This window comes from Antechinus flavipes, chromosome 1, assembly GCF_016432865.1.
Source record: "Antechinus flavipes isolate AdamAnt ecotype Samford, QLD, Australia chromosome 1, AdamAnt_v2, whole genome shotgun sequence".
Taxonomy (NCBI): domain Eukaryota; kingdom Metazoa; phylum Chordata; class Mammalia; order Dasyuromorphia; family Dasyuridae; genus Antechinus; species Antechinus flavipes.
In genome coordinates, this window is record NC_067398.1 from 715810892 (window position 1) to 715828062 (window position 17171).

Genomic DNA, 17171 nt, shown 5'->3' on the forward strand with positions numbered 1-17171 from the left:
GGGGTGACTATGATAGAGGGCCTTTTTAGCAGTATAGCTGCAAAGGGTAGAAGAGCTATGGGATAATAGTGGAAAAGAAAGGATCAAATGAGGATTTTTTTTCAGGATGGTTGAGGTACAGACATATTTATAGGCATGAGCCAGTAGAGGATGAACTAGCAGGCAGGGAGAAATTGAAAATAAGTGAAAGTATAGGGATGACAGAAAGGACAATCTATTGGAGGAGATGGAATGGAATGGAATTGCTCAAACAGATAGGGAGGTTTAACTTGGATAAGGAATAAGCTTTCCTCTTCATGTGAGACAGGGGTGAAGGAGAAATGGGAGAAGATACTCAGGTGAGGTGAGATGAAGAAGAGGCAAGAGCTCATGACAAATAGCCTTAATTTTTTTTCAGCAAAATATGAGGAATGGTTTTCAATTGAGAGAGTTGGGGGTGGGGTGGGGAGTCATGAGAAATTTGAGGAGGGATGAAAAGTGGTAAGAAATATAATAGCCCTTTTTATGGTGGCAAAAATTAGAAATTGAGGAGATGCCCATCAATTGGGGGAATGGCTGAACAGACTGTGGTATATGAATGTAATGGATTACTGTTGTTCTGTAAAAAATGATGAGTTAGCAGATTTCAGAAAAAATCTGGAGAGACTTCTGTGAACAGATACATAGTGAATTGAGCAGAACTAGAACATGGTACACAGTAGCAGCAACCTTGTATCATGATCAACTATGAATGACTTAGCTCTTCTCAGCAATACAATGAACCAAGATAATTACAGAGAAGTCACAATGGAAAATTCTGTCCACATTCAGAAAAAGAACTAATGGATTCTAAATGCAGATCAAAGCATACTATTTTCACTTTCTTTATATTTTTCCTTTTAGTTTTATTTCTTTTGTCACAACTATGAGTAATGTGGAAATATATTTTTATATGATTGTACATATATAACCTAATTGAGGGGAGAGGAGAAAGAAGAGGAGAAAAATTTGGAACTCAGAATTTTGTAAAAATGACTGCTAAAGATTGTCTTTACATATAATTGGTGAAAATACTATTTAAAAAAAGAAAGTGTTGTAAAGACAATGGTGGAATGGAAGAGTGAGTTGATAAGACAGGTATAGAAGTATTGGCTAGCAGCAGTGAGGGCCAAGTTGAGGTGTGTAACATAACTTTGTAGAGGACCCAACCAGAATCATCATGTGATTTTCTCTTCCTTCCTCCAGAAGCATGTGTGTAGGAGTGGAGGCACTGAATGGTGTGATCTATGGCTGATGTTTGGTAGGGTGTAATTGGTGAGATGATGGGAAGGCTAGGTATTTAAGAAAAGAAGCTAGTGTAGAGTTGCATTGGTTCATCAAGGGCTTGAGATAGGGAAAAGAGATAGGGGAAATGAACTGGGGGAGAACTGACGGGTCAAGTGATTGGAAGTCATGAAGACTAGGATTATGTAAGGGAAGTCACAGGGAAAGGTGAAAAATTGATAGATTAGGGCTGGATACAGAGATTTTCTTGAAAATGTAGGTGTATATTTGTGGGTTGTGGCAAGATCAAGCATATGGATATCTTTATGTGGCTGATGAATGGAGGTATGTGTCTTGGGAAGTAAGGAGGCTGAGAAACTGAGTGCTTAATTTGAGAGAAGGTCAAACTAATTAGATTGTCGGAGTTTCCTAGTATGAGGGCAGAGTTGAGGAGAGAAAAATTGTGAGCCAAGTACTGATCCTATTGAGGATGGAAAGAGAGTGACAAGATAAGCAATAGCTATCAGGATCAGGGTGTGATAGGTGTAAAAGGCAAGAACCTCAAAGGAAGCAAGTGATGGATGTAAGAGGAGAAACTGGAAGAGGCAGTGGAAAACAAAGAATATTCCAGTTTCTTTGTCTCGACCAAAGAGCTGGAGAGAATGATGAAGTACAGCCAGGACTGGAAAGAGTGGTCGGAGGAACAATGTCATCTGGAGGAAGTCAGGCTTCAGTAGTAATAGCCCGCATCTAGAAGGAGAAGAAAAGATCCAAGAGGAAGGGATGCTTGTTGCTTACAGAGTATGCATTTCAGAGGGCTGGGAGGGTTGAGGGGGATGGAAATAAGGAATTACTGGGTAATGGGAAGGATAAGAAATGGGGTTTAGGAGGTAATCTACAAGGCTTCTGAATAATCGGGATGTGGAGAGTCTGAGAAGATATGAGAATGTTTTTCCTTAGACGAAGGATGTCATCCTTCCTAATAGAGGTTGGAGATCTGGCTGGAGGCCAGTGCAGCAGGAGATAGAGGGACACTGTCACACTGGGGGCCCTGATTGACTCCTCCTTGGCTCCTTGGATAAGCTTTTCTTAAGTGATGACCTGTTTGAGCAAGCCCATTCCATCCCATTTCCTCCAACAGACTGTCCTTTCTGTCATCCCTCTCACTTATTTTCAATTAAGAAAAGTTTTATCCATTCCATTTCAGCAAACATTTATTGTTTATTATTAAGTTACTAATTAAGTAATTAAGTTACTACATGTCAGGCACTGTGCTAAGCCCTGGGAGTACAATTTAAAAAAAAGACAGAACTATTCAATGGAACTGAAACCAGGCAGGAAGTGGAAGCAGCCTAGAGTGAGCCCAGGACATTTCCATATTAGTCAAGGAGCTTATATTCCACTGGGGAAAGAATACATAAATATAAATGGAGCAAAATATATACAAAGTCAGTAAAAATAATTTGGAGGTGAGGAGAAAGAAACTAATAATAATAACAATAACAATAGCTAACATTTTTATACCAGGTGCTGTACAAAGTACACTGTGATTACTATCTCAATTTGACCTTCACAACAACCCTGGGATGTAGGTCCTATGAGCATTCCCATTTTACAGATGAGGGAACTAAAGCAGAGTTTAAATGACTTGCCCAAGGTCACATAGCTAACTAGTGAGTATACTGAGCTCAGACTTGAACTTATATATTCCCGACTTCAGGCCTGGTGCTCTGTCCATGCTCCACTAGCCTCTGGTAGAATTAGGAAATGACATGGTTATGCCATGATGCATGTTGTTTATGTATGTGTATATGTGTGTCTGTGTATATTTTTTCCCCCACATACTTAGTATGTATAGTGAATGTCCCTGTTATTTCTCTATTATTGTATGGGATATCATCGGATTCCCAGTCACCCAGATTGGTATCCTAAGGATTATCCTCAATTTCTCATCTCTCTCAATCCCACCCTGCAATCTGTCGTCCAAGCCGAAGGATTTTATCTTCCTAACATTTCTCAAATACAGGCCCTTAAGTCCTCTGACACGGCTACCACGTGGTACAAGCCCTTACCACCTTATGGGCAGACTATTGCCACCACTAGCCAGTTGGTGTCCCTACCTTAGGTCTTGCCCCATTCCAGTCCATCTTCTCAGCTATCTAACTAATCTTTCTGAAATGCAGGTCTCACCAAATTTAACCATGTCACTCCAGCCAACTCCCATGGCTGACCATTGCCTTCAGCATGAGATATAAAATTCTGTTTGGCTTCTAAAGCCCCCATGGCCTCATCCTCTCCCTCCAGTCTTCTTCCACTACTCCCTGCTGCCCGCTCTGCCATCCAATAACCTTCCTTTTGGTTCCTTGGACTGTGTGTTCCATCTCTGGACCTGGGACATTTTCATTGGCTGTCTGCAGAAGTTTTTCCCTCCTCATCTCCCTTTTCTTGCTTCCCTGGCTTCCTTCATGTTGGAGCACAAATCTTATCTTCTGCAAGAAGCCTTTCTTTAATGGATAGTACCTTTTCCATTTATCACGTGTAGATTTTATTTTTACAATTGTTTTCCCCATTAGACTGAGCTTCTTGCCTTTTACTTATTTGTATCCCCAGTGCTTAGTGCAGGATATAGTACATAATTCAATAAATGCTCGATGACTTGCTGACTGTTGACTAAAAGAGAATTGGCTCTCATGTGCATTCCTTTATATATGTTGTGGACAGGTTCCGCCCTTGCCTCTGCTTGTGGCTTGGCTGTGTGACCTTGACCAAGGCGCTTAGCCTCTCAGTTCAACAGGCAACTCTTTTAGACTTGGTTACAGAATCATTTCATCTAATTACCAGAAATTTTCTATGTGGATGGAAAGAATAATTCCAGAGCAGCATAGATACATGCCTAAGAAGAAAAAAGCAAGCTGAATTGCATCTAGGAAGTTGCTACTTGGTGCAAAAAAACTTCTCCTTTCAACACCAGTATTCTTTTAAAAAGTAAAACTTTTATTCTTTTGCATTTAAAAATCACTAATATATATACCCATACATAAAGAATAGAAAAAAGTATCATGTATGACACCGAATCTCATTGTGAGTATATATATTCAGTTCCACATGAGTTCCAAAGTGTCTCTATGTCTGTGTTGTATTTTGAAACCCCCCTTTTATAAATGCTGCTCTGCCATTCTCTTCTTTTATTCATTGTTTGTCATCACTGTCATTAGCTTCCCTCTCCTAATTCTGCCCATTTCCTCCTCTCCAATAGTCCTTGGCCTTCTTTGTAACTAGTCACGTCTCACAAGGATTACCTCTAATCCATTCTCTGTCAAGATATGAGAAGCCTGTTTCATTGGTCCTGGGTTGATGGTTGGTCAGTTATTACATTAATCAGACTTAAGCCTTTCAGAATTTACAGTGTGAAATTATTACAATAAGTAGTTCTCCTGGTCCTGTGTAGTTTGCTTTGTGTTACTTTATTTGGCTCTTCCCAGGCTTCTTTTTATCCATTTCTTTAGTTATTTTTTAATGACAATAATATATTACATGCAGAGACCACAGTTTCTTCAGTGAATTCCCCATTGAAACTTAACACTAGTTCTTTGCTACTACAAAAAGGACTGTGCTATATGTTATATATGTGTATATATGTGTACATATATGTGTGTGTTCATACATAGACATATAAACATACATTTACATATATTTGTACATATAGACCTTACAATTATTCTTGGAAAAAACCTCCAACATTCTTGCTGCTCTGTGGTCAAAGGATCCAAGTTCAAATTCTACTTCTGATACCATCTTTGTAACCTTGCGAAAGCTGTTTAAGCCACTTGAGCCTCAGTTTCTCATCTTTAAAATGAAGGGAAAGATTTATGGAAAGACATATATGAGCAAAATGAAGTGAGCAGATCTAGGAGAACATTTTAGCAATATTAATTATAATAATGATTTAGCTTTGCTCAGGAATACAATGATTTCAAGATGGTTCCTAAGGACTTCGGGTAAAAAATGCTATCTATCTCCAGAGAATGAACTGAGTCTGAATGCAGATTGGTAGATTGAAACATACTTGTTAAAACAATTTCTTTATTTTTCTTGGGATTTTTTTTTTAGTCTTTTTTTTTTTCACAACATGTCTAATAGGGAGATGTTTTGCATGGCCATACATATATAATCTATGACAAATTGCTTTCCTTCTCAATGAGGAGGAAGAGAAGGGAGAGAGAATTTGGAATTCAAAAGGTGTAAAAAAATGAATGTTAATAATTATTTTTACATGTAATTGGGGAAAAAATAATTTTTTTTTAAAGTAGCATATTTAAATAAAATGAAGGGGTTAAACAAGATGGCCTCTGAAATTCCTTCTCGTTTTAGACCCTCACTTTGTAATAAGTAATTCAGTCAGGCAAAACAAATGATCATATTAGTCACATAATGCTTCATTGCTATAATCGACTCTTCTTTTTGCCAGTAGACAGGTTAGAATCTTCCTTCAAATTCTCTTGTTGTCAAAATTAATTAGTTCATTGATCAAGATTCTAAAAGGTTTTTACTCTTTTTCATCTATCCTTTCTTCCCTTCCTTTCCTACTCCCTTTCTCACTCCTTTCTGTCCTTAGCAGCATACATATTCTGGTAAGACTCTGTAACTGCAAATCTTATAAATTTGCAATTATTGAAAAATTGGGGTTATGGGTGATCTGTAGTGGTGGAGAGACACCTAGTGGCTACAAATAAACCATATTGTAGTCCCAGTTAATGAACTAGGTTCCCGAAATGCTGTTAAGATAGATTCTTGAGAAAATTTCATTTAATGGAAACACGGAAGGCTCAGACTTGTCGATTTAATTATTTAATCAAGGATGTAAGTTAATTGAATCAATTTTGTAGGAAGAAACTGTTTTTATCTTTGAACAAAGACAAATGGCACCCCCCTGGAAATGTCTTGTGATTGCTTAAAAGAACAGGGCCCTCCTTTGATTCTGCTTTTAACACAAGACAGTTCAGAATAGGCATTCTGACAGTAAATCACTCATGGTGGAATTGTATTCAAGCTGAGGAAAAAGTAGATACACTGAGAAACAGCCACTTTGGGACTCCAGAAAAGGAGTCAGTGGCCCACAGAGTCCAGCCAACACCTATACTAAGGAAAACTTCATTACAATACCAGGGGAGGGAAGAACTTCTGGTAATCAGGATCTGAGTGTTTTACTCTTTGGCCAATGTGTATTCTCCACATTGGAGCCCAGCCTTTCCATGGTATGTCTAAGGGAAGAGGAGTCCCCCAATTTGGAGGGTATATTTCTATAATGATTGCCTTGATATACTTATTTGCAATTACCCTTTCTAAAAGACTAATTAAATCTGGCTGATAATCAGTTGGAAGCACACTGGATGACCAACTGCCATAATCCATATTCTCTCTCAGAACCCTTAAACTCTGGAGGTAGAAATCATCACTCACCTTCTGGGCACCCCATACACTATGATGAGTCCTAGAAGGGGTTTGCACTGTGATGGGGGGTAGAGTTTTTTTTGGATAGCACTTGATCTTTCTGCATCTTCCTCTTTTACTACTTGTGCAGGTGTTGGCAGTGGAAGGTACACTTAACTACTCTTTCCTGCTCCACTTTTCCTTTGGAGAGTTTGATGCCCCATCTATTAAAACGATGAACTTGCTTTTTAGCTAGAGGTAAAATAAAATGACCCCAGGTTTCCTTAATTTTATGGAATTTTTGTAAAAATTATCATAGCGTGGTGCCCCCAGTCAGGAAATTCATGACATCCAGGCAGAGATTTGTTTCTACTCTGATTAAAATTTTAGTTTGATTCTGTTGTCTCTTCAGGAGTGAGGCAAAAGTAAAAGAAGCAAGCAGAATAAATTGTACTTCCAATTACTAGAGAGGAAATGGGGTGGTAATGGGAGTAAACAGGCTTTTTGGGGAACTTCCCCAAGTTCAGAGGGAGGTTCAGGGAATAGCTTTAGTGTCTGTTTTGAAATGCCCGGGGGTGTTTCTTGGTGCTCAGTTTCTTTCCTCTTTGCTGCCCAGTTCTCTTTTTCACTTTCTTCTTCTAGTTTCTCTTTTCACCTAATGCTGGTGATTTATCTTTACTTCTCTCCTCAATGACACTCAATAGATGTTTAATGATTTTTACCAGTTGCTACTGATTCTTTTTCAGCTCATTGAATTGAGGGGTGGAGGGTGGGAAGAGGAGTTCTGCTGTTGCTCTGCTCCTGAAGCCCCCATTCCTTGTTTGGAATTCATACCTTAGTAAGGGGTCCTCAAACTACGGCCCACGGGCCAGATGCAGCAGCTGAGGACGTTTGTCCCTTTCACCCAAGGCTATGAAGTTTCTTTATTTAAAGGCCCACAAAACAAAGTTTTTGTTTTTACTATAGTCCGGCCCAACAACAATCTGAGGGACAGTGAACTGGCCCCCTATTTAAAAAGTTTGAGGACCCCTGCAGTATGTTCTAGGTATGGCTTATATCTACTTTCCAGATTATTAAAGTTCCTAATTGTTCTAAGAGCTAAATATGAACATTTGTCCTTATAAACTAAAAGTCCCAGGACTGCAGTCAGTTCCCAAATCTCTATCATAGGTGAATAAATAAAAAAAAGGATTTATTGGACATTTATTATATGTATGCCAGAAACTCTCCCAAGTACTCAGATATAAGGACAAAAAACAAAAAGAGTAGTTTGATTGGGAAAAGAGAAAACAGACTGGTTTTGTGAAAGAAATGAAGGATAACAGATCAGTGGTCCACTGGGAACTTCAGAATATATATTAAAAAAACTTTTGTCATGATTGTGCATTCTTTGGAAAAATCTGTGGAAAACATGGACTGGCATTGCACAGGATAGATAAACCTGGTTAGTTTGGGATCTGTGCTGAAAGCACATAACATTGAGGTCACATTTTCTTTGAAGTAAATGTTTTGTATGGCCAGTCATAAAAATTTAAACTCTTGTGAATGCCTAGTGTGAAACTCTCTTATTCACTGATCTATTTTCTGTTTTTAAATTCAAGACAGTTTTGATTTGCTTTTTTATAGAATGATTTGAAATCTGGGAATTCAATTCTCTTCAACTTTTTCTTTTTTATAATTCCCTATTGATTTTATTGATCGTTTTTTCCATGTGAACATTATTTTAATTTCATAGAGTAATTGGCTAGTACGTTGATCTTTGTAACATTAAATGTATAAAATTATGAAGTATTATCTATTATATCATTTTTATGTTATTCCATCCTAATTGGGATCACTGAATATTACCCTAATTATTTTATTTTTCCTTCCTTTTTTTGTGACTAAAACTGCAATTTAATTGGTCTAGAGAATTTTTAGGAAGAAAATCCTTTGGCACCTATTCTACAATTTGTAGTCTGAGAAAGTTGCCTCATGTCCTTGAGAGATTGTGAGTCAGAGGCAGAATATGAGCCTGGGCTTTCCCAATTTGAGGAGAGCACAACTCTCTAGTCACTATACCATATTACCTCTCTTGTTTGCCTTTATTTCTGTAAAGATTAAAAGTTTTATAGTTGACTTTGTACAAATCTAGTATATTTTGATATATTAATTACAATTTATGTAGTATTCTATTAATTAGAATTCACTACTATGGCACATTGATATGTGTCAAGCACCATGCTGGGCACTGTAGATGTAATTACTATTCTACACATCATTTGGTCCTCCCCAGGGTTTGGTGAAGCAGATGCTGTGACTGTTTTACAGAGGAGGAAAGAGACAAGTGAATTGGCCAGGGTCTGAGGAGGACGCAAATTTAAGAGTTCCTGCCTCCTATCAGTATTCTGGGTACTGGGAATTCATCATGTTCACAGACAAATGAACATATAAGACAAATATCTGAAACTGGGCAGGCAGTTCTCGAGCTGAGCCTTGAGGGATCCCAACAGGTAAAGGGGAGGTGGCATGGATTTCTGTCATAGGGGAAAACTTGTGCAAAGGCAGGGGGATAAGAGATGGTATGTACATAGGGAACAACAAACAGGAAGCAAGGGGTGGGGGAGAGCAAGGGAGGAAGGGGCAGGCTGGAGTCATATTGTCATAGGTTTCAACTGTTAAACAGAGAAGTTCGTGTTATATTCTAAAAATTATTCAGAGCCACTGAAGTTTCTTGAACATAAGACTGACATGGTCTTACTTATATTTTAGGAATAGAAGCGTGGGATTTGTGGAGAAATAAGGTGGATTTAAGAAGGAATGGATAGAGGAGGGCAAGAAGATATTAACTGTTAACAACCTGTATTTACCAAGTTTTCTAGAGTAATCCAAGGTTCATCACAGAAGGACATTCTTGAAGAAAGCATGAGAACAAAACAGACAGTCTTTGCCAAATGATGTTTTACAGTGTTCTGCATTCTCTTTTTTAAAAGAGTTTTCCCCATATTTTATTTATTTATTTATTTTTGCTGGGGCAATTGGGGTTAAGTGACTTGCTCAGGGTCACACAGCTGGGAAGTGTTAAGTATCTGAGATTAGATTTGAACTCAGATCCTCCTGACTTCAGGGCTGGTGCTCTATTCACTGCCCCACCTTTCCCCAAATTTTAAAAGAGTTTTCTTCATGTGATTTTACCAAGCAGTCATTATGGAATAACATTCTCCGAAAAATGAAAGTCACAGGACATCCAGAAGAAAATTCTGAAATGAATGAGGAGTGGGAGTTTATTATTATTAATGGAGAGGTAAACAGGCAAAGGAGGAAATTTTATCAGATGCATTTCCTATTAACAGTATTTATCTCTCAGCAGGCAGTTAAGAGGTATAATGTCCAGGCTAGCTCCCTGGAGGGCCTCAGGATCAGTCAGAGGGGAGAAGTGAAGGAGGCAGGCTAGCTGCCATGAGGCTTGCTAACGATGATTCCTGGACTCTGGAGTCTGGAGCCTTAAGTCTCTCTCCTCCTCGTCCTGGGGCAGAGTGACTCTGAACTCCCTCCCTCCGCTCTCCAATCCTTGCTTATGATTACCTCACCACCACACATTCAGCAAGCACCAATGGTGAGGAGAGCCAACACATCACCATCTCATCTAAATGTATGTATGCATATTTACTGTGAACAGGTAATTAGCATGAAGTGCTCTGCTGTCTGATTCAAGTACAACTTTTCAGAGTTTCAGCCCTCTACAAAGAGGCATTTTCTTAATATGAATCATTTGTAAACACAAACAACTACTGATGCAGATTTCATTTCAGATTCTCTGTGCAAAAGGGGGTATCGTGGGTTACCTTCATCCCTGTCTCCTTGTGTACCGTTAGAAAAAAGTCTCCCATGTCTCTGTGGTCCTTTTGCTGCTGTTACTTTCTTGGCTTGTTTCACCAAGAAAACACAGCATTTCCCCCAATTAGCATCACATCGTCCATATTTGGAATCATTGGTTTCAGCAAATGGAGACATTTACTTGGTGCTATACTTTGCAGAGATGTCCGTGTAGATGATGAGGTTGTTGCCAGACATAGCTCAGTGTCTGGGAACTTTGAAAGAAAGTGTGGGAGAGAAGAGATATTAGGCTGCCCACCAAACTGAAGGTCTGTTTTGCTGACTTCATTGTTGTTTGCCCACCAGCACCATACCAGGAAATGGAATCACTTCCATTTGAATTGTCTTAGGAAGAGTCTGAAGATGACCTGGCAAGATAAGGTCCTGGATGCCGAGTTCCTTTCTCGAACTAAATTGCCAGGCATCCAGATTCTCGAGCGCACAGCTCTAACGGCTGGCCACATACGTTTGCCTGAAAGATTGTTGACAGAGAACTCCCATGAGGCAGGCACTCACGTGGAAGTCAGGTACTCTCATTGTCTCCCTGAAGAACTTTGGAATTGATTGGGAGACATGGGAGACACTGGCAAAAAATCATCCAACATAGTATGCCTGCATCAAAGAAGGCGCTTTGTTCTGTGGGAAGCAGAATTATAGTAGCTCAAAAGAATGTGAGATGTACAAATCTAGAGACATTTCTATTCCAAATGTTCGTAGGAACTATTGGTGCCCAGTCTGTAGCAGAGCCTTCCAAGCTCCTATTGGTCTGATCAGCCGTAGTCAGCCACACAGTTGATTCCAACATAATGATGTCATTTTTGTTGTCTTTAAGAACAAAGGTCAATCAACCAATCAATCATAATTTCTGTTGTTTGGAGAATTTGAGAATCAAATAATCTCTTCAGTTCTCGTTTTCTTTCTAAAAACGTTTGATATGCTTCTTTGTTTTTCATCCTTCATCTTTCTTCATTTATGGTTAAATAGTCAATCCCATTTATTGTTAGCTTCATTGCTCTTTGGGACATAGTACTCCATTTCCTCCTATGTTTTCTAGTGTATATAGAATAATTTCCTGTTATGTGCGTGTCCTTTCCTTTGCATTTGAAAGTCTTTTTTTGATGGCATGTAGAACTTGTTTGTGAATAAAATTGCTAAATATAACTACCATGTATCTTGGAGTTTTCAGCATTAGATTTTTTTTTTTCCAGAAAGGATTTGTGTATCTTTCATTTGGTAATTTTTATTTTTTGTTTAGAAGTTCCAACCAGTTCTCTTTTATTATTTCCTTCTTTATGATGCTGTTAAATTTTTTTGTTCTGTCATATTCTTAGATTTTCTCCACACATCCTGTCTTCATTGTTTTGCTTGCATAGTGAACAAGTGTTCTTTTAATATTCTTGTTTTTAGTTTCTCTTCTAAATTTTCCTTCATTTCAACAATCTGTTGTTCTCATTTGTTTCTTTGGCAAGATTTTCCATTGCAGATTCCAGTTTTTCTGTTCTACTGATTACTTTTGTTATGCGGGCCATAAATTCTTATCTCAGTATTCTAAATTCACTTTTAAATCACTCAGGAACAGAGTGTTGTGGTCCCACAGTGAGATTTCTCAATAAGGAAATTCCTTCTGTGGATGCGATACAGCTTATAGTCTGCAAGAATTATTTGGGCACTGAGAAACTCAGAGTCTCAACCCAGAGACAGATCATAAATGGAAGTCTTCCTGAGTCCAGGGTCAAAGCTAGCTTTGTATCTATTGTGCCATGTTGCTTCTAAGTTGAAATTTAATAGGATTAAAAGTAAAACCTAATATTTGGGTTCAAAAACTGAATTTTAAGTACAAGATGATAGCGGTATGGCTCAACAGGCAGAGGAAGAGAAAAAGCATTTATAAAGTGCCTACTATATGTCAGGCACGTGTACTTAGTAAGAAACGGCTTTACAACTATTTCATTTGATCTTTACAACAATCCTGAGATATTGGTGCTGTTATTATTTCCATTTTACTGTTGCGGAAGCTCAGGCAGATTAAGATTAAATGACCAGCTCAGAATTATACAGTCAATCTGAATTCATTTCTTCCTGACATCAGGCCTAGCACTCTTTCCACTTTGCCAATAATTTCACTATCCACTAGAATCATCAAATATCACTTTGTCTATAAAAGATCTAGGATAGCGTGGGATGTCTGACTTTTCGTGACCCCTTTTGGGTTTTCTTGGCAAAGATATTGGAATGACTTGCCATTTTCTTCTCCAGTTCATTTTTCCAGATGAATTAAACTGATGCAAAGAGGGTTAAGTGATTTGCCTAGGATCATAGCTAGTAAATGTCTAAGGCCATATTTGAACTCAGGACAAAGAGTGGTTTTGAAGTGGGATAGGGTGGGTCAGGGCAGTGATAAGTGGATAGAGTACGGGACCTAGAGTCAGGAAGACTCCTTTAGACTCCTCTCCTCCAATATCAGGGAACTTCTAAGATCAGTAAGACATGTACTCTACTTCCAAAGGGTTTACAACAAACCAAGGAAGAATGGACCACATCTAGTTTTCATTTAGATCAGAATATTTCAGAAGGAAAACATTCCAGAATGCTGAGTTCATTAGCCACTATAGGGCCATCTGGGAAGGCTTGTTGAAGGAGGCAGAGCTTGAACTGGGCCTTGAAGGATGTAGAAACTTTCAGCAAGTGAAGATGGTAGTCTGGAAGAGGTAATAAAAAATGAAATAGGGAAACAGAGGAAGAACCTGGGTGATTGTGTTTAGGGAGCATAGAGTATATGAGAGAAGATTTGGACCACATGATGGAAGACCTTGAATACCAGGCTGATTCTGACAGGCAAGTTAAAGGCACTAGAAAATTACATCTTAGGATATTGAAAAAAATTGGTGGATATTATTGCTGAATAAAAGTCAGTGAAATTTGAAAAAGTCCTGAAGAAATATTAGCATCTTAAGGCTCTACCAGGCCAGTGAGCCTGATTTTGATTTTTTCAAATTCTGGAAAGAATTGTCTACAATTCTTAATTGTTTACAAGAAGGGTTAGTGAAGATTGAGAAAAAGAAGCTCTCTGTCAAGAACAAATATCATAGTAACCTAAATCTCTTTTTGATTGGGGATATAGTTTACCCAAATCCTAGTAAGATTTTTGACAAAAATTTTTTTATAGTGTGGACAAGATGTGGGCTAGAGAATACAGTTGATGGCTGACCTGTATTGTACCTGTGCTGTACCTGTGCTTTATGCATACTAATGTGGTAGATTGGGGATGAAAGAGCCTGGAGCTGGGAAAACAAATTAGAGGCCTTTTATCAAAGAGCCAGCTTTGTACTGAGCTAGTAACACTAGGAGTAATACTAAGAGGGGGAGGGCTGAGAGGAAAAGAGAGAGAAAAAGAGAAGACCTGAGAGAGAGAATCGTGGTGGGGAGAGAAAGAGAAATGCAGAGACACAGACAAGAGACAGACAGACACAGACAAAGACAGGGAAAGAGGAAGAAAGAAGAGAGGAGGGAAAGAGAAACAGAGACAGAGAAAGGACTTTTGTCTATGTTAAAAATGGCATAGACTTTGGTAATGCCAGCCCTCATTTATTTTTGTATAATTATTCATTTTCCCCTAGGAGTGTAAATGTGAATTATGGGAGATTTACACAGTTTCCTTTCTTGTCATCATGCAGAAATCAGGGGGAGATGGCTTACAACTGTCGTGCAACCATCAACTTGTCCACAGCTCATTTTGACCGTGAGGATTCCTGTAATATTTGGCTCTCCTATGGGGGCAGGACCTATCACCTAAAGGCCGGATCAGAAGTGGAGAGGCAGCAGTGGCTGGGTGCTTTGGAATTGGCGAGGGCCAAGGCTGTCCGCATGATGAGCACCCTGTCAGGTAAAGTCCTTTGGCCAGGCTACACGTGGGGCCTTTGCCTCATCAGGATGCATTCTGTAGGAAGCTAAACAGCCAAACAAAGGGGAGGGGGCTTAAAAAGGTTCCTCTTCACTGTAGTGGGCATTTGACTCAGGGAGCCAGGATCATTCCTGTTCATGTGTGCTTGCCTTTGTCTGTGTTTGCATTTTATAAATGCCTGCTGTTTTTCCAGATTCCAAAGATTATATAGCAGTGAGACTTTCTTTCTCTCTCTTTCTCTCTCTCTCTTTTTTTAAAGGAAATCGGGAATTGCAGTCAGTGCTCACAGGAGGTACTTGCATGGGGCTCTCATGAACAGCAGTGGAGTTATTTATAGTGGGGGGTTGCTGTGCATGCTTTCTGTCAGAGGATTTGGGTTGGTTATCCTGGATAAATCAGGGTATTTCATCAGGATTCTTCAAATCAGATTTAAGAAGTAGATTTAGAGCATGGCATCTAAAACCTCATACTAAAGCATACTAAAGCAAAAGGAAGAATTGTGAGGAATTAAAGGATATTGGCCTTGATTTGGGGACAGATTTAGTTGAGGCAGGCCAATAATGGGGTGAAATGCAGGGACTAATATTTCCATATTAGGCCCTTGATTTAGCTGGTCAGTGTATGGTGCAGACATTTTTTGTCTTCTTTACTTTTGTGCACAGAAGACATCAAAAGTTATCGAGTCTTTTCTTTGAAAGATCTGAACTTGCTTTTGCTTACTGGCTGTCCTTCTGGCCTATCCTTAGACATCTTCCAAGACTGAATTTGTTTAATCTCAGTGATAAATTCACTCATTATTTCATGCTTTCAAAATGCCCCTTTCTTATGAAAGTCCCTTCACCAATGCCAACAGTAGATACATCCAAGGGAATTGCCTTAGGCATATGAAGTGATACCCAGTCATCCGTTGATGTCTGATGTGAGATCTGAAGCCATGACTTCCTGACTGAAGGCCCAGAATTATACCCATTGTCTGCTTTCAAATACTAGGAATTAAAAGAATATTTTCCCATTCTTTCATGTGTACCTCTTTATTACTGGTCTTCCAAGGTCAGATAACTCTTTCTGATGCTGTGAAATTATGTTGATGTGCCCTAGACTTCATGCATTCGATATATTTAAATCTTAGAACTAGAGAAGATTGTAGATCATCTGCTGCTCCACAGCTTTCACTTTACATTAAGATGTCTGGGATCCAGAAGGAAATTCCCTGGCTTAAAAGTCATGGCGAATGCGTGGCAGAAATGGGATGAGCCAACCACCTGGTTCCTATCCTGCACTCACTCTGATGTAGAGGGTGCTCATGAAAAAAGAAGAGAAGTTTTGTTAATCCTAGATTTTGGGATATGGCTTACCATGGTTTTCCCCTCTTGAGGTAAAAGCATCTTTGTGACTTGGGTCTTGGGACCTAATAAGGAAATTAGTCTTAGTTCTAAATGTCTATTCTTTTGTCTCTGAACACCTGTGTGGAATTTCCTGTGTTTTAACATGGTCATCAAAGGTAGAGAGAGCTCTGGGTTTTGAGTAGGAATCAGAGCTTTCAGTTACACCTTCCTTGTAACACCCTGGGAGATGTTACCTTCACTTTATAGATGAGGAAATGCCAGGGCTCGTGCCTAAGTGTTTTTGCTTCCTGTCAATGAGGAGTCCTGGATTTTTTGTTTTATCTTGTTTTTAGTTAGCTGCATGAACTTGGACAAATCATTCCATGAGCCTCAGATGAAGTGAGGTTAGAATGTGAGCTGGATGAGCTCAGAGGGCTTTTCCAGGGAAGATGATCCATGATTTACCTAAAAACCCTAAAGGACAGCATAAATGTGATATTCTATTTCATTTTAATGTTCCTTGAAAAGAAGAGGATTTTGTGATGGAATAACTAGATAAGCATTACTAAGTACTTACAAAAGTGGTTCCTGGCCTTAATGAATTTATAGTCTGATAAGGGAGAGACAGTGTGTGTGTGTGTGTGTGTGTGTGTGTGTGTGTGTGTGTGTGTATGTGTGTGTGTGTGTGTGTGTAAATCTTTTATTATTATTATTATTAAAGCTTTTTATTTTCAAAACATATCCCTGGATAATTTTTCAACATTGATCCTTGCAAAACTTTGTATTTCAAAATCCCCTTCTACCCCCCTCTCCTCTCCTATATGACAAGTAATCCAATATATGTTAAATATGGTAAAAATATATGTTAAATCCAATATATGTATACATAGACAATTATTGTGCTACACAAGAAAAATCAGATAAAAAAGAAAAAAATTGAGAAAGAAAATAAAATACAAACAAACAATAACAAAAAGAGTGAAAATGCTATGTTGTGACTCACATTCGGTGCCCACTGGGTGCAGATGGCTCTCTTCATCACAAGCTCATTGGAACTGGTCTCAATTATCTCATTTTTGAAGAGAGATCCGTCCATCAGAATTGATCTTTGTATAATCTCTTCTTGTTCAGAGTTGTCTTAATTTACATTTCTCTGATTAATGCTTTAGAGCACCTTTTCATATGGCTAAAAATGGTTTCAATTTCTTCATCTGAAAATTGTCTGTTCATATCCTTTGACCCTTTATCAATTGGAGAATAGCTTGAAATCTTATGAATTTGAGTCAGTTCTCTATATATTTTAGAAATGAGACTTTTATCAGAACCCTTGATTTAAAAAAAAATTTTCCCCCAGTTTATTGCTTCTCTTCTAATATTGTCTGCATTTGTTTTGTTTGTACAAAAACTTTTTAACCTAA

The 17171-nt window shown here is 38.6% G+C and overlaps 1 protein-coding gene across 4 annotated transcripts in view; it reads left to right on the plus strand.

Moving 5' to 3' along the window:
• The window catches only part of OSBP2 (oxysterol binding protein 2), a 243366-nt gene that overhangs the window by 38150 nt on the left and 188045 nt on the right, over nt 1–17171 (plus strand). For 2 of the 4 annotated variants that reach the window (XM_051973135.1, XM_051973139.1), the window contains exons 2-3: nt 14202–14410; nt 14688–14720. In XM_051973135.1, the coding sequence (XP_051829095.1) occupies nt 14202–14410; nt 14688–14720 (242 nt within the window). The remainder of the gene's footprint in view (nt 1–14201; nt 14411–14687; nt 14721–17171) is intronic. The other 2 variants (XM_051973137.1, XM_051973136.1) reach the window with 1 other exon arrangement.